Consider the following 27,917-nt stretch of genomic DNA (forward strand, 5'->3'; position numbering starts at 1 on the left):
ATTTTCTTAAAGGTACCAAACATCTAAGACACACACACAATTCAAAAATTGCAAAGCATGCACGTGATCACCACTGCTGTTTCACCAATGAAGTCAGAGCAGAATTTTCGCATTCTTCAGTCATAGTACATGAAACAGAGTGGCTCTGAGGTTTCAGAAGGAATGGGACTTTGATATTGAGGATGACAGAAGTGCTTTGCAACTTTGCTTTAGAGTGCTTAAGCCTGGGACATGTGTAACAATCACTTTTTCCAGCAGTAAGCAAACATGTCACAACATGGGTCTTCAGCGGCCCAGGCTTAGCTTCGTTGCTGTGCGCGCATGTGTGTGTGCGCATGTGGCCTCAGTGTTTCTCAGGTCCTGTTCCCCCTGCTGTGCTTGTGTATGGGTGTAACAGCTCCCTGGTTTCACGCTTCGATTATCTGGTCAGGCATTACCCATGGTTGCATTCCCCCCACAGCCTTGTCCCAGCACTGCCTGACCTTTTTCTCTCTAACTGACAGACATTCCTCTCATTCCTACAGGGAATAACAGCAGGATGGGCCCCATGTTGAACACACTGACCAAACTACCAAATTTGTCATTACAAAAATTGTCAGAGTATTGTAAATTGGTATAATAATAAAACTTTCTCAGGAACTCTATAAGCAAATATAGTAAGTCTACTCCTGTTTGAAAGTATGACCAGGGGAAACGCGTGTCTCCAAATAAACCTGTAAGCCAACATGTACTCGAATGTATTTTCCACTAGAGGGCATAAAAAGCCCTTTCATGGCAAACCACAAGCGTTATATTGTGATTCAAAAAATCAGGAGTGCATGTCACTGCCACAATGTGCATGAGACTCTCTGTTGTGCTTGAGACGTACGTGTTTTTCAGTTGAGGCGTTTGTCTTACGTTTTACACATTAACTAGTCTCTGATTTCATATGTTAAGGACCATGTTACTGGACCGAAACTACCCAAGATTATCTCTAAATGGTCTATATTGCAGATTAGTTTCTAGTAATTGGTAACATTTTACTGTAACATAGTTAATGCATTAAGTATCATTTTAATCTAGGTTAATTTATATTGTTCATTGTTCATTTATAATATATTAATGTTAATTTATACAACTTGTATTGGTATGTCTAGAAATTACTATTTAGAAGTATTGTCCATTTTAGTTCATGAACTATTAACAGTTACTTTAGGGAAAAGTAAATTTTGATAACAGACATTGAACAAACCTGTTCTTACTTTTTTCAATTCTTTCATAAGCAAATTCATTTACCAATATCTTCTGATAATTTTAAGAGATGTTCAGCTGTCAGAAAAACTGCCTCTGCACCCTTATAAACATTGGACAGCCTTGAATAAGCCCTTATTTAGGACACAATCCAAGAGACGATTATCCATGCTTGTTACTTCTGACGCAAACGGCAGCTTGCCTCAATAATTTGATAAGCTACCTGAAAGTTCACTTGAAACAAACAGAAAGGGTAACAGTCCTCAGGTCAAGTTAAAAGTTTATGTAGAAATGATGCCCATAAGGAAGCACAAAGTATCAAAACAAAACAAAATCGTTCTGTGGGAAGAACATAAACTACTTTGTAACAGATAACCAAACTACAGCAGATCTTATCTTATAAAAATGGACCACAAGACACAAACTCTCTGCATTACTTTGTGAAATGATTATTATGTGATCATATTCCTATTGCATTTGATAAATCCAACAACCTAGATCTAAAACCTAAGGTAAAATCAATGTAACGAAGGCCCTCCAGTGCCTTATTTCTCTATTAAACAAACATTGTAAGCATCTGATTAAACAAGTGCAATTCCTTTGGTTTGAATGTGACTGTAAGAAAGAAACACACATGTATCAACAGCTGCAGTACATTTACAGACAGCTCTCCTATGCCGAGGTCATTCATCTGCCTATCAGATTTCTAGTGAAATGTTAGGCTTACAGCCACAGTTGCTACTTCAGTATCAGTCCTCCCTTTAAAACTGGAAGGCCACCATTATGGTCACTCAGGCACACGCTCCAAATCACTTACAATGAGGTGTCAATCCTGTGCACATGCTCAATGTCATATGATCTCTACCAAAGCAAGTGTGCATGTTTATACACTTACTCCTACAGATTATTGCCTATCTAAGGCCATCATGAAGCTTTCACCACTGGTCTGTTTTCGCTCTGCTGTTTGTAATCAATAGTTTGAGCTCCTCCTCTGCAGCTCCTCCTCTGAGTGACATGCACCCGCGTGCTGGAACAACACCTGTTCACAGAGTACTGCACCGTGCAATCTTTATCTTTCAGAGGGACCAGCACCTTTTTTTTGTGCATAGTGAGATTTTGCACTGTGCCAATGTGTCCATGTAACTTTCTATATTTGACTGCAAGCACAGCAGTGCCACAAATTACCACCTCAGCAGTCGGTATCAATTCTTGGAGATTACGACAGTGTCAAATCTGTAACCAGAAGACCTCTCATCAGCAATAACCAGTAAAAGAGTTGCATATGTTTCTAAAAGTAGCTGTTCCTCTTTCAATTTTAATTTCTTCAGATTTTTTTTTAAATGAGAGCCACCAAATGTGGATGAAACTCACAACTGCTCATCAAAAATACTCGAGTATCTGCATCCAACTAGATAAGAGCTAGTGAACAAGAACTATTAAAAACAAAATGGAAAGCTGTATGCGGTTATTTGTGTTGCATTTCAATCTGCATAAAACAACCAGTAAGAATTTACAATAAGGAGCAATTGGTTAACATCACGTATAAATTGAGGACAGTAATGTGGATGCAGTTATTTAGCAAATGTTGTATTGAGTTACTTGGAATAAAACTATATAAAGTTCAAGGTCATTAAAGCTTGGCAGTGGGAAAAGTGATTCCCATTAAAAAGCAAATTGTTGTCTATCAATCTAATCATTGCTGATAAGGTTGTTTGCATCATAAATTGAGGTCATAAATGTAGATGGTTGGTTCACCATTCATGTTCATGTTTTGACATGCACAGGATCACTTTGGTGTCTTAGAGAGTGCAGGTCTGGGTGAATGGGTTCATCTGGATCGTGCTGTTCATGGGGCCTGTTTTTGGAACCGCATCATTCAATAAGTTTCATGAAAGCCTTTGCCAAGACTGCCAAAGCAGATCCCCCATGGCAGGCAGCACATGCTTGGCGCTTGTCTTTAAACGGCTGCGTCCTCTATGACTTCCGCAGGGGCCTGATGCGCCGTGGGCCAGAGATAGCTGACCAGGCCATTTATTTAAGGGCTCTGCATGTTTAAACACATCTCCAAGTGTGCATGGTAGTTAATTTTCACCATATGAATTTAACTTGGCGCAAGAGGACTAGATTGAGTTGTTCGCTGGGCAGTGGATGTTTTATCAGTGGCAGTGTGAGGTGAGAAATCACATGGACTTGGCAAGACAAACCGCATAAATTTACAGCAGATGTCCTTTACAACCTCTTAAACAAAGGACATGATTTTATGTACATTACTGACTATAAAAGATCTATTGACTATAGTATGCTATACAAATGAAGACATTATTGAAAGTGATGTCAGGAGTCTTACCCCTGTAAATTAAGGGGTTGATTTGGTAAAACTGTTTGAAAACAGTCATTATTTTTGCAATTTCATTTGGTGACACAAGTGGTGCAGAAATGACATTGCAGCTTTACTGAGAATGTGGCTTTTAGTTTACACAATATCTGCATTTAGCTCAAATTTCCAACAAAATGTGTTAAATCTATCTGCAGAACTTCATTTGAATGCAACAGATTTTGCTATGAGTAAATTTAGATCGAATTATTTCTATTAGATTCAAGTAGATCTATTAACAGTTAATTATACAGCATTGATAACACAGCTAAACATCTGTCAAGGACGCCTGTGACGTCATCTCACGTATGAAGACATTGCACTGCAGTCACAAAGCCCCTTGAGAGTCAGTGTAGCTAATGAAATTATTCTCCAAGCCTCAGGATAAACAAACATTAAAGAACGGTGATAGAAAGAGTGGGAAAGTGAGTGGAATACAGAGTGGGTAAAGCCTGCTGTTTTAAAGGAGACACAAGAGGTCTTTTCACCACTCCGTGAACATCATGTTTAGAAACGTAACTAACTGGCTGGTAGTTACATCAGATAATCAGTGTTGTCATGACATTATCAATTCAGACTCTAAAAATTATGTGGTTCATGAGCAAAGACAGAAAATATCAGTCCTGCGCCAGTCGAGAAACCGCCATTGAGATAAAGTTGAACCCTGAACACACACACAAATAAATGATAAACAAGCAGTGTTTCTGTGGCTTTCTAAATAACTTGATAAAAAGTAATTCCAATCCCCCTAGCTTTTTTCTGTTTACAAAACCAGTGTCATCAAAAAGAAACCTATTTCAGGGATATCTGTTAGGGAGTGGATTCCATTAAAAAAGTTACTTAGAGCACCTTGAAATAATTTCATGCATGGAAAACATCATGAGTGCTAATTTAATTTAAACTGAAACACTTGGCAACTTTAAAACTGCCTTAGTTTGTGGGTCAGTCAGTTCTTTGAGCAATTCAAAGAGTCGTAAACGACCACAGGGGTGTTGCTTCAACAACAAAAGGTCTTTGCCCTGAAGGGCTATTTCAGGACGCAGTCTTCAGAGAATGGCTGCACTGTTGATTCACCTGCATCTACTGTAAGGCCAGTGAGGAGCCCTGTGCAGCCTGTCAACCTGTCAATCTCCTTGTGTGTGTGTGTGTGTGTGTGTGTGTGTGTGTGTGTGAGAGAGAGAGAGAGAGAGAGAGATCACTCCTGCAGAGGTAAACTAATCCTGCCCTAAAGAAAGCCTTGCTCCCAGAGTAAAGAGCAGAAGGGACAGCTGATGGGGTTAGTGGGTGTCTCGCCGTGCCATGAAATGGCTGCCAAAAATAAAATGATTTGTTTCTGGAGGCTAAGTTAGCTCGCTTGCTTCTTTAAGGCTGATAATAGACAGAAGGATAGTCTGTTGGCCAAAAAGTTAAGTGAAAATGGTCTTCTTTTTAAAACTCTCCCTCTAGCTTTCCGAAGCAGCTCAGGGGAACAAATATAAAGGGTTTCTGGGAACTGTGTGGTATTTGTAGGGCGGCATGCACGGGGCAGGGTGTGGACGGGCCAGTACAATGTAGCCAGCAGGCATTGGAGGTATTTCTCAGCTGATCTGTACTGTCCGGGAAACAGGTCACAGTTACAACCTCTGACCTCACTAGGGTGGACACCCAACCTGTCAATCAAATTGGGAACACCACACCCCTGATTCCTAAACAAATAACTCCTAAATAAATAAACAAAACACAATGAACAAACAAAGCTAAGCGTTAAGAGGGCAGATCGCATATACTTTAGATGTAACTAAGCGACAAAACAGTGGGTGCTCATGGGAAAACATGTCGCACAGGAGAACGGTTAGGTGAAAATCTATTACGTAATCTTTAAATGTGAGCCACTTCTCATTTGACTACATAGTACAGTTTGTGATCAGTGTAATTGGTGTAACTGCATAATTGCTCTGTGTGACTCAGTTATATTAAGGCTAGGGACACACCTGAGGTTACTGTGACAGCTCGTATGTCAGTAAGTGTACCTCATGATACTGTGAGGTTAACACGTGGTTAGGGCAAAGTGAGTGTCTTAAAGGTGGATTAGTTTTAAGCTAAATTACTGGACTCCTCGCTGTGCAGGGCATACACTTGGGTCCATGGGGAAAACTTTGGCCTTAGGATCGCAGTGGGTATCCATCTGTGCCGTGAGGATGACGTGCTACTATATATGCACTGTTGTACAGACACCATGCCCCCATAATCACACTGTGCCATCAAGCTAGAGACCATCAGCCTTTATGATTTCATAGTAACGACAGCACAGATGGTCACAGATGGCAGGGTGGCATGGAAAGACGCAGATACAGACTTTCTGATTATTTTGGCTTTGGACCTCACATATGTGCACATATTCTCTTGGTTACCTTTTGTAGTTTTGAGTTTTGTTGTAAAGGAAAATAATTTTAAATGATAGACAAATTGGAGATTATTTCAGTAGCAAGTATTGTTTTTTAGAGGTGAACTATGGATGTCAACGAAACCTTACTTTTTGAGGCTTGTCATTTTGAAAATCACAAAGACTGAATTGATCAAAAGATTATATAGGTACCAAAATCATAGAGACTTGGGAGTGGGCTCTTTTGCCAGTAAGTATCCACCCAGAACACCATAGCAGCTTTGTGTTTTTTTAATGTTCATACAATTAATTCAATGGAGTCCAAAGTTCTTTAGACCCCAAAGTTCTTAAAATGATCTTTGTTTGGAACAACAAATGGGTAAGGATCACTTGGAAATTATTTATAGGCAGTTTGTGTACTTCTGTGAACTTTACAAATCAAATATCTTGGGATTGAACACACAATGCTCTTATATGAGCAACCCTCGAGCATTTAATAGCGTAACTTGAGCAGCAGAGAGCAGCTCGGGTGGCATGCATGAAAACCCTCCATTTCTCCCATGGGATTTCAGGTCACTCAATTTGCTCTGGTGAAAAAAGAGTCCACGGTGTGGAAGTGATTAGTTCTCCACCACAAAATGGCCACCAGGCAGTAGACCACATGATTATAGATTTATCCATTTAGTGTGAAGGAGCATCAGTATCACACACAAGGTAGAACACTCCAAACTTCCCATTTGGTATGTAATTTTAAACTGATCAAATGTTTGTTTTATGGGTGAGTAAAATGTGTAGAGTCTAACAGTGAGTAGCATAATGGTGATCAGTGGCTGGTGTTTGAGGTAGCTGTAATGGAGTATAATACTTTTTCTGACTTAACCCTTTATGATAATGCTAACATAAATTCTATGTGCAGGCGTGTAAAGACGTTAGGTGTCCCAGATTACACAAATTCACACAATATGATTATGATGGAAAATCCCATTCTATGTGGAGCCTAGCCTAGTAGCCTAGTTCTTTTTCTACAGAAGCTTTGCTGTCATTTATAAGTAAACAGATACGTTTTTCGACTGAATGACTGCTGATGGAGAGACCGTTAATCCTGTTGTTTAACCAGAGTGATACAGAGTAGGTCTCTTCATGCATTGTGAAAATATAGCTATAGACTTGAGTAGTAGAAGATCAAACACAGAAAAGGGCGGTTCATACAGCGAATCAATTACAGAGTGACAGTACTCATTACTTTGGAAGGAGGAGTCAAGCTGAGCGTCTTTCTCTTTCTCTCTCTCTCTCTCTCACACACACACACACACACACACACACACACATACACACAATTTAGTTTTCAACCCCATCAATTATTAAGCAGTGTAATTTTACTTTGTCACACATCTACTCTATACTCATGCCCTGGCCTTGTGTGCTTTGCTAACAGAAGGCTTGTGTGATCATACTTGAGGTAACAAGTCTCAAGCGCCTCATAATTACAGAGATCTAAAAGCCAATGGTGCCCAAACCGCATCAGCTGCTGCAAAAAATCTTTTTTATTGACTTCTCTTCCACGTAATTACATATTTTAACCAACAGAAGTGAAGAATGAACAGGAAACCGATTGGATTGTTAGCCGAATGGAGACAGTCGATGTCTGTCAGTAAAGAACGTGATGAGCTGTGTTTAAAGCTTTCACTTACAATATTGCATCGGAGGCACATCTTTTAAGGTAAGCAGAAGACAGTTTTGAACAGAAGTAGAGCATAACAGATGTGATTTTGATAAATAGACTTGGTGTCAATTTGTGAATTTCAAATTAAGCAGCACTGCAAAAGAAATCAATATTACTCTCTAGGGAACAAGCAAGAGCAGAAGATTAGAAATGCTGATTTATTTCACCCACTAAGATTAACCATTAAGATTGAGAGCTCTGTCACACAAGGCAGAAATCGTCTTGCAATGAGAGAGACACAAAGTTTCTGTGATAAAGATAAAAAATAATCAAAAGGTCTATTACTTGTGTGATGAGCTCTACTACAAAGCCTAGTGAGCTTTCTTGCTGCCCACATAGCATTCTGGAGCAGCATCTTAACCGATTTGGGACAATCTACGTAGGCAACAACTAGAGGTATTATACAAAAAATGCTTTGGGAGATTTCACTGATTTAATACGAGAACCATGTGATACTCAAACACAACAAATGTGGGTTTAAAAGTCTTCCTTCATTCTCTATCTTGGATTTTTTATTTTTTATTTTTTCAGTTTGTTGCTGTGCATAACGTGTGATGCTTAATAATAATAGTTGAATAAGAGTTGCTTCACTTTTGGGCCAGCATATTGCGAGCAAAGCTACTGTTTGATGCTTGCAATAGATAAAAGGAGGCATCTTGGTTTTGGTGAGTGAGCCTCTAGTCATTGTTTTTAAATACACACACACACACACACATATTTATATATGAGGTTAAAAATTTGGTAACATTCTCGTTTGCTAAAAAAAAAAAAAAAAAAAATGCATCAGATAAGACTCATGTCCACCTCTCAGACTGAAAGAAAAATAATGAGATAACAAAAGAGCAAAAGGGCACCACACCTCATGGTTATCTCCGGTTGATTATACTGTGATGACCAAAACTACACATTACACTCCATCATGGTTATACTGGTGGAGTGAATGAGAGTGTAAACACAGCTGCAGGAAATTCAAAGCTGTTTTTACCCCAGCAGGAATGGCTGTGGTATATCCTTGCAGTGTCAATTCATTTGCTTCATTGAAACATTTCAGTGGCACTGATTTCATTTCACTTACACTGAAGTACCAAGTTTATAGCTTGGTTGTTCTTTTGCTTTGGTGCTGAGGGAAGTTAGTTGCCACTTTCTGCTCTCTTTTTATAAAAAGAAATAGCATTTTTAATTTTATGAATGAAGGGATTCATTTAAAGCTCTGTGTAGTGCATTCAGTTTCCGGTGTGTACCTAGCATAGCTCCTGCCTCTCTGGAATATATATACTGCCAGGCCCTCCAACATAATAATCACTGAAATAATGATCCAATCATTGATTCTTAAACATTTAAATCCAAACAGCAATTTTTTTCTTTCTTTCTTTCTTTCTTTCTTTCTCATATTTAAAAAAATCTTCATCGATTTGGCTAAAACACATATCATTTCACATTACATTGAAAATGGTTCAACATGGACTTTTTTTCATCTATGCAATAGCCACTGTACAGTAAACATCAGTAAAGAGTGACAGTTAAACAGCAGTGGGGGATATTTAAAAAGTGATGCTGAGTCTCAGGTTGGGGGTCTGGTGTCTTTTTTCATTTGTGCAGATGGAACTCTCATGCTGGTTCCACCCCCGCAGTGAGAGATCAAGTGATTGGATGTTATACTCTATTCATCACTCTTCTAATGAGCTCATTGGTCCACGGGTCTGTAGTTAACCTTGTTTGTAAGAACAACACTTTGGGTAATTGAGCCTTCAGCATCATCAATCAAATGGATGTGCCAAGAACCATTTCAGCTTGGGCTTCTTTTTGTGTTAGCTATGTCAAAGATGGCATGATACCAGCCACTGGTCAACAATAGCCATGAATTTAAATATCAAAAACAAATTGGAACTTGAACTACACCTGTTCCTGCATTGTAAACTCTGGCTTTTGTGGGATGTAAACAAGGCTTCCGATATTCAGGTTGAAAATTGAGATTCATTGTTGCCAGGCAACACATTATTTGCACAGACCTGAACTGGTCTCTGTAGTTTGGTTAAGGGCTACTCGGTGTATACAAGATTACAGACAGGCTCAATGATGTCTCTTTAAACAAGCACAATGTTATCGTGTGCCAGAGGACATATGCGCAGCGTGTTGTGCTGAAATCTATCGTTCGTTACACTCACTGAAAGTGGCTCAAACTGGATTACTGCAACAGAGTAGGACAAATGTGTGCTTTGTTAGTTAGTTCCCTCTGTAATCAATCCATTTGGACACTTTCTACAGGCCAGATGTTGCTCCAGTAGCCATGGAGACAATGCTTAGTATGCTAGAGCCAATGTTTGACTGAATTTAAGATGAGAGAACACTTTGTATACAACCAGGGTTTCCAATGTGGCAACAAGTACAACAATGAACAACCCTTTCTTCAGCACTGTGCTGTTAATAGCCTTGCATCTGCATGAAAAACCATGCCCCTGGCCAGAAGGGTATCCCAAAGGCAGGGAATACTGGGAATGATTACAGGAAAGGAAAGATCCTTTTGCCTTTAGCTCAAGGCACTGAACTATTCAAGTGTGGCTAATTTTGCCTGTGAGCTTTGAACTGAATGCGCAAATAAATTTGCATCAAACCCCTCACTGAGCAGTGACAACTCATTCATGCAAAAGACAATGAAATTTATAAAAAAGCCTCATATTTGAATGCTATAATGTCTTACTAAAGTGCAGAGAAAGATTTTGATTCTGACCATTAATACATTCATGCAAAAACATATCGAGTAAACAGCATGAAGCAGCATGTGTATTTATAGTTACATTTTGTAGCATAAGTCTGTTTGAGTCACTGCCTCTCATCTTATATACTGTATGTATCATATTTGATTCACTGCTGCTGTGAATAGCCAAAGCTGATGATTTTCAGAGGCGTTTCTGAGCTTTTCTTTAAGAATCCACCAGATGGCTATAAAAATAAACCCTGCTAAATATGTGCAGTGTGGGTGACTATATGACAGAGGAGCTGACAAAAATACGCTCCATTGCCTCAGGCAACTTTCTTTGGGAGTCGGATCTGTAATGTACACAGAGAGAGAAAGGAACACAATGTGAACGAGGACAGAATGTGAGCGAGTTGAGATTTTATCCAGAATTATATGGTCACAAGGTGACAGATATTTATTTTTTCTTTATTTTCACTTGCATTTCATTTTTATTTACACTCTTCATGGCATTATAAATAGCTTGAACAAGAATAATAACGAAAGCATTATATTTAATGGTAATTCATGTGTATAGTGAAGTGGGTGGAGGTAATTCCATAAACACTGAAGTCTCTGTCTAAGACTAAATTCAAAGGTACTGTACATCCTCTCTTTTCATGCACACGCATGTTTATATTTGCTCAGTCTGCATGGGTTGGGAGTCTGCATTCAAATATAGTCTAACGTGTGAACATGACTCATTTATTACATAACTATCCACCCTTTTTCGGATCTCTCATCAGTAAATCTGTGTATCAGGAGTGTTGATTTGCAAGACAGCTCTCCAGCCCCAGTATCTATTGATTTAGTTTTTTCATTGATGTGAGGGGATGACGACAGATCGAATCACTAAACACCACACAGGCTCATTTCATATTATCTGACTGTATTATTAACCAGATGGCAATGGTACTTCAGCCATCTGTGCTTTTGTTCTGGCCCAAAATCCTAATTGGCCAAAAGGAGTTTGTAGGCCCTGAAATACCTGCCACCTGTTTTGAGCTTTATGCTGAGTGAATATAAACTGGTACCTGATTGAAATGGGTTTGATGTTTGGGTAATTTATTATATAGTAAGTTTGAGCACCCTAATGAGTTTGGGGTTTAATTAATTGATGTGCATCTGGTGAGTCTTTTAATAACTGATGAGTGTAATTATTTTTGTCTGTTGTTACTGTAGCTCTGTTCCAAAATCTAGTGAGATCTCTTGCTGTCTTTTGTCTATAAAGACAGCTGCCTTGTAAACCGTTTTATAAATGCTTTACATAGGCATCATTACATGTCACACTAAACTCCTGACAATTGATTCCAATAGAGTTTGATGCCTGGATGTTGCAAAGCTAAAGGCACGATAACCTAACAAGAGTAAAAATAAGCTCATAAAAATACTGTAAGATAATCTAGTTTTACAACAGTTTATTTTAATGTTGATATCAATCAACTCTTGCCTTGCCCACTATCTTGTATTAATTTATCTCAATGCATTCACTTGGTTTTGGAACAAAGCAATAGTGTACAGAACTGAGTATGTGCTTTTTATAGTCTTTTGTTAAGTGATGGGACATGATGGAAACCATAAAAAACCCTCAGGTGTGTGTGTGTGTGTGTGTGTCAAGTGTATACTGTCTATCCCCAAGACTGGATATTATTATGATGTGTTTTGTCTGCATGGTTCATTACTGTTACAGCAGAGGAGGTGAGGTTATACAAGCTTTAATTAGTCACCAGGGAGAACATACTTGGTTCATTTGGGCTTTTAGCAGACAGCTTTTGTGTTTATTTTTTTCTTTTCATTTTATCATGATGACTAGTACAGAAAAGTGTTTATATGGTGAACCTGGGTGGTATGTCTATAAGGCATAAACTTATAGCAGCAAGTACTATTCTCTGATTTTAGGTTGAGAGAGACTTACTGCATGAATGCAAAGCAAACCTGACATAAATTAAGTTTGACTTATATGTGCAAAAGCAAGCTGCACATACACATACTAACTAACATTGGCTGATGGTGTGAGAACCATCTATCTATGTTTGCTGCATATTTATCCACATATTCAGAAGGTTTTAACTGAATGCATGTGCCTGAGTGAGCATGTTGCCAAGCGGAGAAAGCTGAGTCTGGAATCACCACACATTCCCAAAGCACCATTCTAATACTTGGATGCTCCAGTAGTTATAAAAGCAAAGCAAGCTAAATATAGACCACGGCTTGCATCCTCCCCCTAAGCTGATGGCGTACAACAAGACATCATGGTACTGAGCAAGGGACTACCATTTTATTGACCCATTATAATATTTGTAGACTGTGATTCAGACATCCTGCCCACAATCTGTTTGCTATCAGATGCATATTGCTTAGAAAACAAGGAAGTAATTTCTCAGCCTGGATTGGCTGGCTTTACTCAGCTTCCGGGAGCAAAGGGGCACAGTATTTTTAGTCTACCTGAAACAAAGTCATGTTTACAAGGTACTGGACTGATACAAGGAGAGCTTTTAAGGATGAACTAATCACTGGATGTGCCAAACGTTTGCCAGGTTAGTGACATCAAATAATTGAATAATGTTGGCACTTAGTAATTTAATATCCATGAGCAGAACTGTATATTCTGCTTTTTTACCGAGTTATGCAAATAACACCTGATTCTATTGGCATCACACTTCTGCAGGTCCTTTCACATCCTTTAGTCTTGAGTGCAATGCCCCAGTGATTGGGTTCTTTGTCTCAGCAAATGGGTTCTGTCAGCCCTTTGATTTCTCACTATCAGAAACTACAAGGCGGTGGTGTGAGAGTTAACAAGATCAGCCTTTCTTACGCTCCCCACATAAAATGACCCAATGCTGTTATCAATGGACCAATTCCTTACATAGTGCTTATTGATGTTTCCCAGTAACCGCAGTGACAAATGCCATGATAGCCATCCCAGCATACCCTATTGACCACAGCCTGACATGTGACACTATTAGCTTGCTTCCTGGGGGGATGGACAGGGAAGATGATTGTGGCTTGTATTTATTTAGCATTTAACTTTTTTACTGAGTGTACTAAAAGTATATACTGCACCTTGCTTTCATGTTTGTTTTAGACTGGAAGTTAAACCAGATTAGATAGTAAATTCTCTAAAAGAACTGCCTCATTTTCAGTGGTGTAAAATATATATTTTCTGTCAGGCCTATGATGAAACTGAGTCGATGATATTATCATTTTATATTTAAATAATGAGCCTGAAACTGATGGAATCACCAAACATTCACAGTTAGGGTTTCATAATCATTATCAAAATCATATCTTTTGGGATTTCAGATACTACTATCTGGATAATCTACATTGTGTTGAAACTCCAAAAACACGTCAATCAGAGAAATAGGATCATCATTGTGCTTTATTAATGAATAACTTGTTAAAGAGTCTTCAGATAATGCAGATTCTTGTGATTCTTGTGTCACATCACATATAACCTATTCACTGTAGAACGTGCTTTGATATGTAGGCAACATAAACAGATATATATATATATATATATATATATATATATATATATATATATATATATATATATATATATATATATATATATATGTAGTCATTTAATGATTCACCCACAGTATTTTTGTAAAACATAATCTAATGTTTAATAATAATCTATGTTTCCTGTTTGGGAACTAGCTAAATGTATGGGACAAATGGCAGACAAATTTCTGCCTTCACTCCACCCTCTAGTGGACAGTAATATAAATTATCATGCTAAATTAACACACTGATAGTGTAAAAGGAAATTAATAATTAAAAATGTTATATGCATTTATATAGCCTACTAACACAAAACATTCTGCAATGTCAACAGGAAAGACTGAAAAGAAAAACTAAACTAAACTAAACTAAACTAAACCAACTGATTTAAATGTAAGTTTTATTTGTAATAAACATTTGTGAGGAGGGAAAATAATCAGTTGGTCAATATGACCCAATAAAAAGTTACCGATGATAAGGCAACATAATTTAATATTATTTAAGGCAATTTATGGGTGATACCTTTTATAGAGATTTGACACAGACATCATCTTTCAGAGGGGCAAACAAGAATTAAACAGCTCTGTTCATGTGATTAATTACTACACCCATGTTAAAATGTTTACATGAAATTAAGAAAGTCTCCCCTTTAATTTATTGACAACTCTCTGTAAATACCTTTTATTAAGACCCTTCAAACTCAAACGTAAATGGAAATTGTTTGCTTTTACTGTGTATAAAGTGACCAGAATTTAAAGCAAGAAAAAAAATATATAAATACTATCTCATTAAATATAGCATACAGTATCACAAATTCTGTGGCATCAAGTGAGTTGGTGGACTCTGTGAGTATGGCAAGCCAAATTAGCATGTAGGACTATTTTTCTGTTTTTAATTTAGTAATTTAAAAAAAAAAATTTAAACAAATAACAGAAATATATAGGCTGCTATAAACTATTTGAATTACAGCTAACTAAAAATAAGTACAAATTGTAATTGGGAAAAGGCAAATATCTAAAACAGTCACATACAAATACCTAACAAGAAAAAGAGGAGAAAATATTTACTAGAATGTTTCATGCTTTATTGTGGTTACAGTTAGGCTACTGTGGTAAATTTTGTTTGGGAAAACATGTACAATTAATAATAAATAATCTTTAAAAGTAATAGATATTTCCCTATACAAAGGCCAATGTCATGTTATAAATGTGTTGCTGATTTTCATAACAAATGCTAGAGCTAATGGTATAAAGTTAAAACCAAATCTATGCTCTTGTTTCTAAAACACATTAGCCACACTGTTGTATGTATTAATAGATCTAGCCTACAAATGTAAATACGGCTTGCCGCACGGGGAGGGGAGAGAAAATAGGGTGGAGGCGAACGAGGGTGATAGATAAGTCCAGACAACACCCTAAACCGGTTTAAAGTATATTCCTAGTTATTGTGTGAGAGAATGCCACGGGCTCCGCAGAATTTCCAAGGCCCAAAAGTGCGGAGCTGTACAGAGCCATGATTGCGTCTTTGTTTGTTTTGCACGTTTCCAAGCGATGATAACGCGGTTAACGTTTGAGGAAGCAGCCCCTAGAGTTGGCTTGCACAGGTCTGGATGTATCTGATTGGAGTAGCAGTAGTCAGAGTGGGTGATCACAGGGAGGAGGGGAGAGACTCTGAAGTGGCTTTTCTGCGTGTGTGTGTGTGATTCTCCAGCGGCCATGTTAACCAAGAAACCCTGCGCTGCCGCTGCTGCTACTGCTGTCTACCCGACTGGTAAGGAACCCAATTCCCGGATCTAAGAGGGGGACGCCAAGCACGTTAATTCTCCGGATTGGATTTTGGAGATGGATTATTTATCCGATTTAAATGCTCCATAACGCGTGTAAGGCTCGCAGCGTTTTGTTTCATTGCTCGTGGTGACTGTAGGGTTGATAACGTTACAGTAGCTATAATCCCCGGAAACACCATTAAATAAAACCGCTGCTTTTGTAAATGCTGATTTAAATAAAATCTTTCCTGTTGCTATAGTGACTATATTAAGAAACCAAGCTCTCTGGATTAATGCCTCTTAGATTTATTGGGGGTTTTATAGCTCTTGTGTCTGTATAAAAGGTTTTCGTTGTGCTAATGTTGCTTTTCGTTTGTTAAAATGGTGTAAATAGTCTGGTTCTCTTTACATTTCTTAACTGATTAATACGTCTGATGAATCGATAGGCTACAGTTTCCTTTTCTGAACGAACTAGCCTTTTATGATCTCTTTTGCCTTTTAAAACTACTGACAGGATATCAATCGTGTAAACATTTTTTTCAAAATACATGTTTGCTCATTTTCACAGGCAAAGGGGTTGAGATTTGCCAGCTACAGTCTTCCCCCGGACTGGGCATCGGGGGTCCCCGGGCTGTAGCAGGGACTGAAGCCAAATCACCCGTCACACTACCACCACTCAGGAACAGCAACTCTCTAACGGTAAAATTAACCTTCTTGCATGCCCTTTCCACAATGCACGTCTCCTGAGTCCTTCTTTGTTCTCATAGTCTGAGTTTTGCTACAATGTTGGCACATATTTTGGCTAGTGCATTGTTTGAGGAACCAAGGGTTTTCCAACTTAATGGCAAAGACCACATGATGATAATTCCCTCCCTAATATAGGCTGCTATTTATCTTTAAGTAGAAATACCGTCTGACATGACATAATATTTTCAAAGTTAAGAAAATAGTTGGTGTTTATATTGTAAAATGTACTAAACCCTATGCTAATTAAAATATTTACTTTTTATTTGTTTACAGTGTGTATTTTCCTACACTTTTAGATTCATATTAGAGGTAAATGTACCTGAAGAAACCAGTTTCAGTCTAATTTTAATTGATTTAGTGCTTTTCACAATAAATGTTCACTACAGTTGTACAAAGAATAGTTCCTTAGATAAGGGTTACAGTTAACACAGTAGCTTTGACAGCCCTAAAAAAATAAATGTATTAAAATATTTTTTTCTCTCTTTCTCTTTTAAAATTTTCAACGGACCCCCCTAGAGTGTTCTCTTGAGGCCTTCTGAGGGCTTCCCAAACCCCAGTTTGAAAAACACTTTTTTTAGCCTATACCATGTGTTATTAAGGGCCTTGATGTAAGAATGCAAACCTGTTACTGGATTTTAACTTGGTAGTTTTGATGCACATCATTGCTTGCACAGTAAATGACTTTGTGAATGCAGCTAGTGGAGTACAAAATAATCAGATTGTATGTTAATTTTGACTTAAAAAGCTTATTACATTAAACTTAAAAAGTTATTACATTAGCAATGCATGACAAAAAGGGTCTTCTCCGAGTCTTATATGGATACAATGAATTACAATGGAATGATTAGACAGTGCACTGTATTTGGAAGGTATGCATTTTTAAGAGACAGTAGCAAGAATAATCTGACAGTAGTTTAAAGATGTTGGAAACCAAAATGCATGTTTTGATAAATTAATTTTATATTAATTTTGAAGAAAGCCATGGAATATAAGTTTAAACAGTGAACAAATAATCAGATATGAGCAGTAGTCATTTTCAGTGCATGGCTCTCTTAGAGTCATTGGTTGATGTATTGTGTGGAGATGTTGCCATTGGTGGGGGATGGGAAATTCTTAGGCCATCAGTGTGACGCCAACAGGAACAGCTGAAATCTGTCATCTAGTGAATTTCCTTATGTAAAGTTATACATCCAAAATCTTACTCCATTGAGCCTTCACGGCATGATGTAGGACTAAAAAAACGTGATATTTTAGCGAAAAAATTAGTCCATTTGCTAAAACACATGCAATGCATGACAATGAAATGCTGCTCAATAATTAGTTTATTAGTACTGTTTAAAGAATTGCAATTTATGTAAATGTATTTGACACATCACCAAATTTAATAAAATAATTGGATCAATGCTATTTATGACTAAGTAGCTGTGAGTTCTTTTAGCTGTCATTCTATTAGGGGTAAATATAGACACGGACTCGCATGGTAGGCACATTTCTGTCTGTGCATAGTCTTACAAAACAGAATTCCTGCCACATGTAATGAATTCAATTACATCTCAGGATTGTATTCGTAAATCTAGCTCGTCAATCAACATATGTATTTTGAGACATTTAATTGCTAATCTAAGATGGAAATTTATGAATGTCAATATGTCTTATTTCAATGAATAAAAAATAATAAAATAAGATAAAATAAAATATGAAAAATATGATTGATTGAGAACTTTTTCAAGTTTTTGCAGATCTAATTATAATTATAACATAACAAGCTTATTGGGAATTTTAACTTCCATCTTGCTCTCGCTTATTACTTAGGCTACATGGTGATTAGGTGTCTTGATGAGCTATGATTTGATGATGCTTAAGTTAACAGTAATAACAGTAATGATCTCGAATGGCAGTGCATTGGGCTCATTCCTACTTGGTTTATATAACAGATTACATTAACAAATTAGAGCTGATTGTGTATACATATACATAAAAGATTTTAAAAATAATTTCTGATGTGCTTTTCAAATTCACAGTCCAGTTAGGTATGGCAGTTATTAGTAGGACCTTTAGGGACACGCTCTGTGTTGATTTTGGCTTTGAAGCTATTTAGAAGGTTACTTCCATTTGTAAGACGAAAGTTTTAAATCGGCCAGCCACTCATGTAAGAAGACATTCTAGTCTTCAAGTTTTATAGTATTACAAGGACAGCAATACTTATTCTGTCTTTATTTTTCTGTATGTTAAAATATCTGTCCAGTTAGATTTGAGTTACATACTGTAATAGATTTGAGTTACATACTGTAATTAAGATTTTAAGCACTCCTCTCAAGCCGTATGTATTTTGCAGAGTACTGAGCATTAGAATGATTGCCATGCTCACTACATTTCCTAGACCAAATGTGTCTTTTGTTCGGCTCCAGTTGTGTCCTCTACAGCTGCCAGCAAGCATGTATTTTCTACAACCCCCCACCTGTTCAGATCCTGTTTGAATTACCCAGCAGGGTGACCAAGTACAACAAAAGGTTGTAATTGAAGCTTTATTCAGATTCATTTTTAGTTTCAAAGGCTCATTTTAAATCTCATTAATCTCTTGTGTATAATGTATGAGCTCAATATTCAGTCATTGTGATACATTTTTCCTGCAGAAACGATATACTCTTTATGATGGCTGGTAAATTATCAAGAATGTCCTGCCTTATAATGTCCTTTCAGATTAGATATTGTTTACATTTATATGTATATTTGAATGATAGTTTTATAAACTAGAAGCATGTCAATAAACAGGACATCATTGTCACTGTTATAGTTTTGCATTAGACATGACCAAAGCAAAACATATTCCTTAATTTTGAGTGATTTTAGAGCAGATTGCATCAGATCCTTTGGATTTAGAGTTCAAGCTGGGTATTTATTTGTATCTTCAGTCAGTGGTGTAAACATCAGTACTTGCCATCTGGGTATTGGAGATAGGTTGAGATAAAAAGGATCTGTAAATATCAGAAGTCTTGCAATGCCCTAATATGCTTTTACACTTGGAGATTATCACTCTCTCTACATGTGAATTAGACAATAAAGCACAGTTTAGTGGATCATGAATATTATAATTAAAACACAAAAATAAATGCTAATCCGTTAAAATTACCTGGCTGAAATTATAGGACAACAGTCGTGTCAAGGGGAGTCATGTTCAAATGTTTAAGAGTTTATGCTTTGTATAAAATGAGAAGGTTGCTGCAAACATCTTACTGAAGCAACAGGATGTCCTTGTAAAAACAAGATTCAGAGGTAATCACATTATCAAGGAAGTAAGCATCTTGCAGGGTAGGAGATTCAGGAAAGCAGGAAATTCATGTTTAATGACCTTAAATAAACAACAACAAAAACATTTCAAGTCTCCCATAGCTGAATTCCACATGCAAAAAACGAGATATTGTCTAGGGTCAAAAAGCATTTAAATGGAAAGATCGATAAATTGCACTACACGCACTGGACACAAAATCTCTTAGATCAGTTATTTAACATACTGGAGTAAATTATACAAACCAAAAGGACCCGTCATGTGTCGGAAGTCAACGCATAAGAAGGGATACACATAAGTGCCCATTCTGTTGTTATTCTGCAATTTTATTTCAATCAAGCTGTTCTTTTCCCTTAATGGATTATGTCTTGATCTCTGGTCTTTACTATAGGAAGCTTCATTTCTATTGATCCACCAACAATAGACAATGAGGATTTTGTTGTACTTTGGATTGTACTTTGTCTAAACTTTGCTAAGCACAAGAATCAAGTTAAGTAATAATGCATGCAAATAAACATGGAATGAAATTTTTGCAAGCCTGTTGTAGAGAATCATGGAAAAACTTCAACCAGGTTTGACAGGGTTGGAATGGATTGGATATTCAAGCCATTATATGGCTGGCTCTTTTATGTCAAATCTAAATGTGTGTATGTATTATCAGTCGTGTGTCCTTAATTTATTTAGGGAACAATCCTGAAATGATGCCTCTTAATTTTATTTTACCTTATCCAGGCTGGAGGCAATAAGCACACAATGAATGACCATCTGCACGTCGGGAATCACCAGCAGATCCACGTCCAACAGCTGTTTGAGGAGAACAGCAACAAACGGACAGTGTTGACCGCACAACCCAACGGGTTGACACCCGTAGGTAGAGCAGGTCTGACCATGCCGGAGAAGCAGCAAGAAAGCAGCCAGTGTCGACAAGGCAGCTCAACTTCCATCAAATCAACTGAAAGCAAACCTAAGCCAGCGCCTTTGACTCCTGAGCAGGCCATGAAACAGTACATGTCAAAGCTTTCAGTGTTTGAACACCAAGAAATCTTCACCTACCCTGAGGTCTATTTTATAGGTCCAAATGCAAAGAAAAGACAAGGTGTTGTTGGAGGGTCTAACAATGGAGGTTATGACGACGATCAGGGCTCCTACATTCATGTGCCCCATGACCATATATCATATAGGTATGAGGTACTAAAGGTTATTGGTAAAGGCAGTTTTGGGCAGGTGGTGAAGGCCTATGACCACAAGAACCACCAGCAGGTGGCCCTGAAAATGGTCCGTAATGAAAAGCGATTCCATCGCCAAGCCGCTGAGGAAATTCGCATTCTGGAACATTTGCGCAAGCAGGATAAGGACTCCACCATGAATGTCATCCACATGCTGGAGAACTTTACATTCCGCAACCATATCTGCATGACGTTTGAGTTGCTCAGCATGAACCTCTATGAGCTCATCAAGAAAAACAAGTTTCAGGGCTTTAGTTTGCCACTAGTGCGCAAGTTTGCACACTCCATCTTACAGTGTCTGGACTCACTGCACAAGAACAGAATTATTCACTGCGACCTCAAACCTGAGAATATACTTCTGAAGCAGCAGGGGCGCAGTGGGATAAAAGTGATCGACTTTGGCTCTAGCTGTTATGAGCATCAACGGGTCTACACTTACATCCAGTCACGCTTCTACAGGGCCCCAGAGGTCATTCTAGGTGCTCGATATGGGATGCCAATTGATATGTGGAGCTTAGGTTGTATCTTAGCGGAATTACTTACAGGGTACCCTCTCTTGCCTGGAGAAGATGAAGGGGACCAACTAGCATGTGTCATAGAGCTGTTGGGTATGCCCTCCCAGAAGCTACTGGATTCATCCAAGAGAGCAAAAAATTTTATCAGTTCGAAGGGATATCCCCGTTATTGCACAGTCACAACCTTACCTGATGGTTCAGTGGGGCTGAATGGGGGAAGGTCACGTAGGGGCAAACTCAGAGGTCCACCAGGCAGCAGAGACTGGGTGACAGCACTTAAAGGCTGTGATGACCCCCTCTTCTTGGACTTTCTAAAACAGTGTCTAGAGTGGGACCCGTCCCTGCGTATGACCCCTAGTCAGGCCCTCCGCCACCCATGGCTCAGAAGACGCTTGCCAAAACCTCCCACTGGGGAGAAAACCACCATAAAGCGGATCACTGAGGGTACTGGTGCTATAACCTCAATCTCCAAATTACCTCCCCCTTCTGGCTCAGCCACAAAGTTAAGGACTAACATGGCACAAATGACTGATGCCAATGGGAATATACAACAAAGGACAGTGTTGCCAAAATTAGTCAGCTGAACACTAATTCTTTTTTCTTTTAAATGATGATATTGGAAATTGTTGTTGATATTGCAAAGCTGAGCATTCAGATGTGTGGGTTTTTTAGGAATGAGAGTCATTAATGCATATACACCATTAATGAACTGCTTTGTAGCACCTTTAGTTGGATTGTATTCTCGAAAAGCTCAAATGGCCAAGAAAGGGGAACAACACTTTAAGGTTTTTATGTCTGGACTTTGCTGAATGCTGCTTTGAAGGAGCAGTCATGTTCTACAATCTGGTCTTTAATAACAAAAAGTCCCACTTTGGTTTAATACCTACATATTGTAGCATAAAAAAGAAAATTGAATCACCACCCTCAGATCCTGTCAGATAAATAGTGTGTTAAAGGTTAAAATGTATTTACTAAAAGCTATTTGATCTGAGACCTGTTGCATTGCAGCCTAATGTGGTCAATATCAAGACAAGATCATTTTTTAAACCCTCTAAGAGACTATGTAAGAGAAACGGGTAAAATGGAGAGTGGATGTTGCAGACTGTAATGAGGTAGCAAAGGGAATCAATGTTTACATGATAGACTTGGTATGTGCCTATAAATCTCTTGACATTCCTTAAAGACATTAAATGAGGAAAAAAAGAGAGTGTTTAGATTGATGGCAAGTTTAAAGGAAATTATGCGGCTAAATGGAGATGATACTCAGCAGTACTTGACACTCTTGTAATTATAAGCTATTCGCTGGAAGAGTTGCTTTTGACTGTGTACTGTCCTGGAAGGAAAAAAAACTTTGGTGCTTTACCTTTTTTATTTATGTTTTTTATATCTTGAAACGTAATGCTTCTGAAACAAAACAGTGTTGTGTAATCAATAGGTTATAGGTAATAGGTAAGCAGAACATTGCATTTACTTCAATGCAAGCAAGTAATCATGCATGATGCATATTTTAGATGGAAAAGGTTATGGCAGAGTATGTCACGATTCAACAAGTCTCTTAACAAATCTATAACCACAAAGACAATACAGATGGCAACATTGGCCTCATATGAGCAAGTCCACACAATGAATATGTAAAAATATAAGGGTATGCAGAGTTAAAATTCTTAAAGGTTGTTCCCTTTTTTTAAATTATGTTACAAATAAGTTATTAATAACACTTTTCCCCCAAATCCAAAACAGTTGGATTTGAAAAGGAATATTTCTCTTTAGAACACAAAGACTGGCCATTTTTGTAGCATTTTTGACATGGAAAGAATAATTTGACTGACATGGGTGTAAAAGCTTAGTAAGTTTAACTTATTTATTTCATTTTATTGTGTCAATGAAGAGCTAATATAGGAGGAACCAGTGGAGGTGGCTTGTATATCAATGGATTGATTTACGGTGCAATGCACAAAAATGTACATCTGCCACTACTTTGAAATCCTACTCTAGCAGGGGGTAGTCCTGCTTATTTTCACCCAGTCATGGATTGGGGGTGTGGAAGGAGGTCAAACTATGGGCTGTCAGGGAGACCAGCAAAGCTGTAATGCTCATGTTGACCCACTCCCCCTCCCCCACTAGAGGCTGGCACAGTGCCCACCAGGCCTAATGCACACTGCACAGGGCCTAAGGCCCTTTTGGACACCCATAGTGCTTTACAAATGCAGACATTACCTGCCAACATCAGCAGGCATTTCACAATGTACTTTACACTGTTTTATTGTTCTGTGAATTGACAGCAGTGTGGAATAATTGTGCCCTTAGGTTTAATACAATGTGCCTTTGGTTATCAATGCCATTCATTTTATTTTAAACAACAGTTCTCCCTATCATTTACTTTGAAAGACTCATGGTGATTCTCTTGCACATGTTTGAGCATTGCCCAAAGATTGGCTACTTCCCAAACCTTGTTAAATGGGACTTGGGGACAACTGGCCGCACAGTAGAGGTTGTACATGTTCCGACACTCAATCTCGTTTTCTACTATGATTTGAGAGGAGTAAACAAATAACTTTAGGGCCCTTTTCCACCTGGGATGTCTTAGTAAGAGTGTCTTCACCACTGCATTCAAGTTATCTTAACATCACAAGTATTCACGGTGATACATTTCGTTGATTTTATTTCAATACAAATGAGAACACATTTTAATATTTTACCTCAGACTTTTGTGATATTCTTGTACTTTACAAATCAAGGGCATTTGGTACATACCAAAGTGCATTCCTTTCTGTGTTGGTGGCTATGTGGGAAAAGAAGCCAGATTTTCTCTTTACCTGATCAAGAGGCCATTCAAGCCACTCAAGAGTATCTCTTGAGAATGTTAATCTTCTGTGGAGAGGGATGGATGCTTGAGCTCTATTAGACAGTCACATCGCCTGTTAAAATGTCTGACAGATGTAGCATACCTCCTCTTGTTACTTGACATGGCTGGATGTATCTTTTGGGCAGTAAAAACTGCAACCCCATGAAATCCAAATCCATGAGTAAGTTGTCATCCTAGTGTGCAATACAGTGGTAGCATTGTTGGGGAAAATCAAACCACAAGTCTGAAAGTTACATTTTAAAAGGATATGCTTTTTGTAGTTTTTAAATGTATGCCCTAACTCTTGAATCAGGCTACCCACTGTCAGCTTGGTTTTTTAAAAAACAAATCTTTAACGGAGGAACAAAGTTGGCAATGTTTATATTCAGCCACAGAAATGTACTGTACATATGTGAATTTGTTGAATTCGATGTGGATGTGTACATATGTATAATGTTTTCATTTTGTGAAATGCTGCTGAAAACACTACATATATTGCTGTAGTGGGGGTTTAATGTTGGCGGCCAGTTTAATGATACTGTATGTATTGTACAGCTGATGGAAGAAGTTTTTTCTAGTGATCATTTGTTAAATTTTATTGTGTGGCTGGAATATATTAATAATAAAAGTTTTAATGTCAATCTTTAAAAAATGCGGTTTGTGATGACATCTTTAAGCAACATGAAGAAACTAAAAGCTAAGCTAAGAATGGTTTTGGCCATTCATTTACACAACAATGGTGTTTTGATGGCCTAAAAAAAGGAAAGTTTATTTATTTTTTAAATGGCAACTTTTTTGTCTTCATGTAAACTACAAAAATGCAAATTTCTGAAAGCTGTGACGTCATCCACATGCATATTACGTGTTTAGTCTATAGGTGCATAGTTTTTCTTTATAAAGTGACATTGTCAAGATGGAGTCAGGTAGTCCAATTAAGTCACCTGTTTTGCCATAGAAAAAGATTCACAAATATTGCCAATTTAGCGACTTTTCAGACCGCTTTAAAGACTAGCAACAAATCTAGAGACTAGTCAGTCATTCATTATAGTAGTCAGTCATTATATAATACTCTTTCTGTTGTCTGACAGAAAATATTTAAATGAGAACAGCTTTATTGGATATATGGCTATGTATTGAATATACACTCACCGGCCACTTTATTGGGTACCCCATGCTAGTAACGGGTTGGACCCCCTTTTGCCTTCAGAACTGCCTCAATTCTTCGTGGCATAGATTCAACAAGGTGCTGGAAGCATTCCTCAGGGAGTTTGGTCCATATTGACATGATGGCATCACACAGTTGCCGCAGATTTGTCGGCTGCACATCCATGATGCGAATCTCCCGTTCCACCACATCCCAAAGATGCTCTATTGGATTGAGATCTGGTGACTGTGGAGGCCATTTGAGTACAGCGAACTCATTGTCATGTTCAAGAAACCAGTCTGAGATGATTCCAGCTTTATGACATGGTGCATTATCCTGCTGAAAGTAGCCATCAGAAGTTGGGTACATTGTGGTCATAAAGGGATGGACATGGTCAGCAACAATACTCAGGTAGGCTGTGGCGTTGCAACGATGCTCAATTGGTACCAAGGGGCCCAAAGAGTGCCAAGAAAATATTCCCCACACCATGACACCACCACCACCAGCCTGAACCGTTGATACAAGGCAGGATGGATCCATGCTTTCATGTTGTAGACGCCAAATTCTGACCCTACCATCTGAATGTCGCAGCAGAAATCGAGACTCATCAGACCAGGCAACGTTTTTCCAATCTATTGTCCAATTTCGATGAGCTTGTGCAGATTGTAGCCTCAGTTTCCTGTTCTTAGCTGAAAGGAGTGGCACCCGGTGTGGTCTTCTGCTGCTGTAGCCCATCTGCCTCAAAGTTCGACGTACTGTGCGTTCAGAGATGCTCTTCTGCCCACCTTGGTTGTAACGGGTGGTTATTTGAGTCACTGTTGCCCTTCTATCAGCTCGAACCAGTCTGGCCATTCTCCTCTGACCTCTGGCATCAACAAGGCACTTCCGCCCACAGAACTGCCGCTCACTGGATGTTTTTTCTTTTTCGGACCATTCTCTGTAAACCCTAGAGATGGTTGTGCGTGAAAATCCCAGTAGATTAGCAGTTTCTGAAATACTCAGACCAGCCCTTCTGGCACCAACAATCATGCCACGTTCAAAGTCACTCAAATCACCTTTCTTCCCCATACTGATGCTCGGTTTGAACTGCAGGAGATTGTCTTGACCATGTCTACATGCCTAAATGCACTGAGTTGCCGCCATGTGATTGGCTGCTTAGAAATTAAGTGTTAACGAGCAGTTGGACAGGTGTACCTAATAAAGTGGCCGGTGAGTGTATATATATATATAAAAAGTATGTGAGTACAGATTAGGAGAGAAACGTACAGATTAGGAAAGTTCTGACAATTGGCTCATATCTAGCGACATTTAGATAATAAAGCAGGCTATTGAAAATAGTTGGCAAGACTGCACATAATTTTGGCTTGTCAAAAGAATATCTGTTTAAAGGGCTGTAATTTCTAGGCAGCCAGTAGTTCACACTCAAAAACATAGCTTACAAATTAAGGGAATTTTGCAATGTCACTGTTCCTCTTATAACCTCAGATTGACAGTTGATCTCCAGGCAACTGTTGAGTTTTAAAGTTCAATATAATAATATTCGTACATGTTTGATTAATATTAGCAGTGATTAATAAGACTGGGGGAGAAGAACTTCTGCGCATGTCAGCATTATTGATAAATCTACAGTAATACAGAAATATCCCAGGACTATGTTGTGAGCTTTTGCCATCTTTATCATGTTGTATTAATGCCGAATGCTGTGTGCACGACTCCTTCAGGGGCAGAGAGAGATGTTGTCCATGAAACAACCATGCAAACACTTCATGTGTGTGCTATTAATAAACGGTTCAAATATTGAGGGACTATAAAGTTGTTTTACTACAAAGTTGTTTTACTGGTAAGGGAACACAAAATCACTAATGAGCAGCTGCATGTTGTCCATTTTAGAGATTTGGACAATGTGTGCATGGGTGCATTTATTATTTAAAGGAAGTTCAGGAACTCTCATTTATAAGTGGTAAGACCACCTATTGACTATGCGTTTCTGCTAATGTTCAATTCTGAAGCAATAAACAAAACTGATGCCAGCAATATTCTAGTAGTGCAAATGAATACTCCATTGTAAATGGAGAGAACTGAAAGGTGCTTCTTTATCCTATTGCATGTTCACATTACCTATAGTCACATTACCTATAGTCCCAATATGTTTAATGTGCTTTGATGGAAATTCCTTTATCTTTTGGTTAATACCAGCAACCAGTCATCTGCATTGTGGTAGTTTTCTGAAGCAGAGAAATTCTGTCTTCACCCACTAACTTTAATAAAGGCGTTTCTATGAAGGAAGTCTAGGCATCTCTAAATGTGTTGTCTGTAGTGCTAATGAATTCAGTGTTGATTCTCTAAAAAAAATTCTCGGAAAGCACTGAGAATTTTTTGTGTGCTGGATCTTTTTTTATAAGACTTTAGCAGGAGGTTGTGTCTTTGCCAATTATAGTTTAAAGGGAAAACTATTA

At 38.2% G+C, this 27,917-nt stretch overlaps 1 protein-coding gene across 3 annotated transcripts; it reads left to right on the top strand.

Moving 5' to 3' along the window:
* The first annotated feature begins 7,533 nt into the window (after positions 1-7,533).
* Positions 7,534-24,969, top strand: dyrk2 (dual specificity tyrosine phosphorylation regulated kinase 2). 3 transcript variants are annotated; one of them, XM_039668168.2, is made up of 3 exons: positions 7,534-7,686; positions 16,267-16,397; positions 20,464-24,969. In XM_039668168.2, exon 3 carries the CDS (start codon positions 20,485-20,487, stop codon positions 22,054-22,056), a length of 1,572 nt encoding a protein of 523 aa, XP_039524102.2. In that variant the 5' UTR covers positions 7,534-7,686; positions 16,267-16,397; positions 20,464-20,484; the 3' UTR covers positions 22,057-24,969. The 3 variants fall into 3 exon arrangements, with proteins under 3 accessions (XP_039524102.2, XP_039524100.2, XP_039524101.2); XM_039668166.2 differs by lacking the exon at positions 7,534-7,686 and adding an exon at positions 15,320-15,703; XM_039668167.2 differs by lacking the exon at positions 7,534-7,686 and adding an exon at positions 15,673-15,812.
* The last annotated feature ends 2,948 nt before the right edge of the window (positions 24,970-27,917 follow it).

Source organism: Pimephales promelas, chromosome 24 (assembly GCF_988280905.1).
Source record: "Pimephales promelas chromosome 24, fPimPro1.hap1.1, whole genome shotgun sequence".
Classification (NCBI taxonomy): domain Eukaryota; kingdom Metazoa; phylum Chordata; class Actinopteri; order Cypriniformes; family Leuciscidae; genus Pimephales; species Pimephales promelas.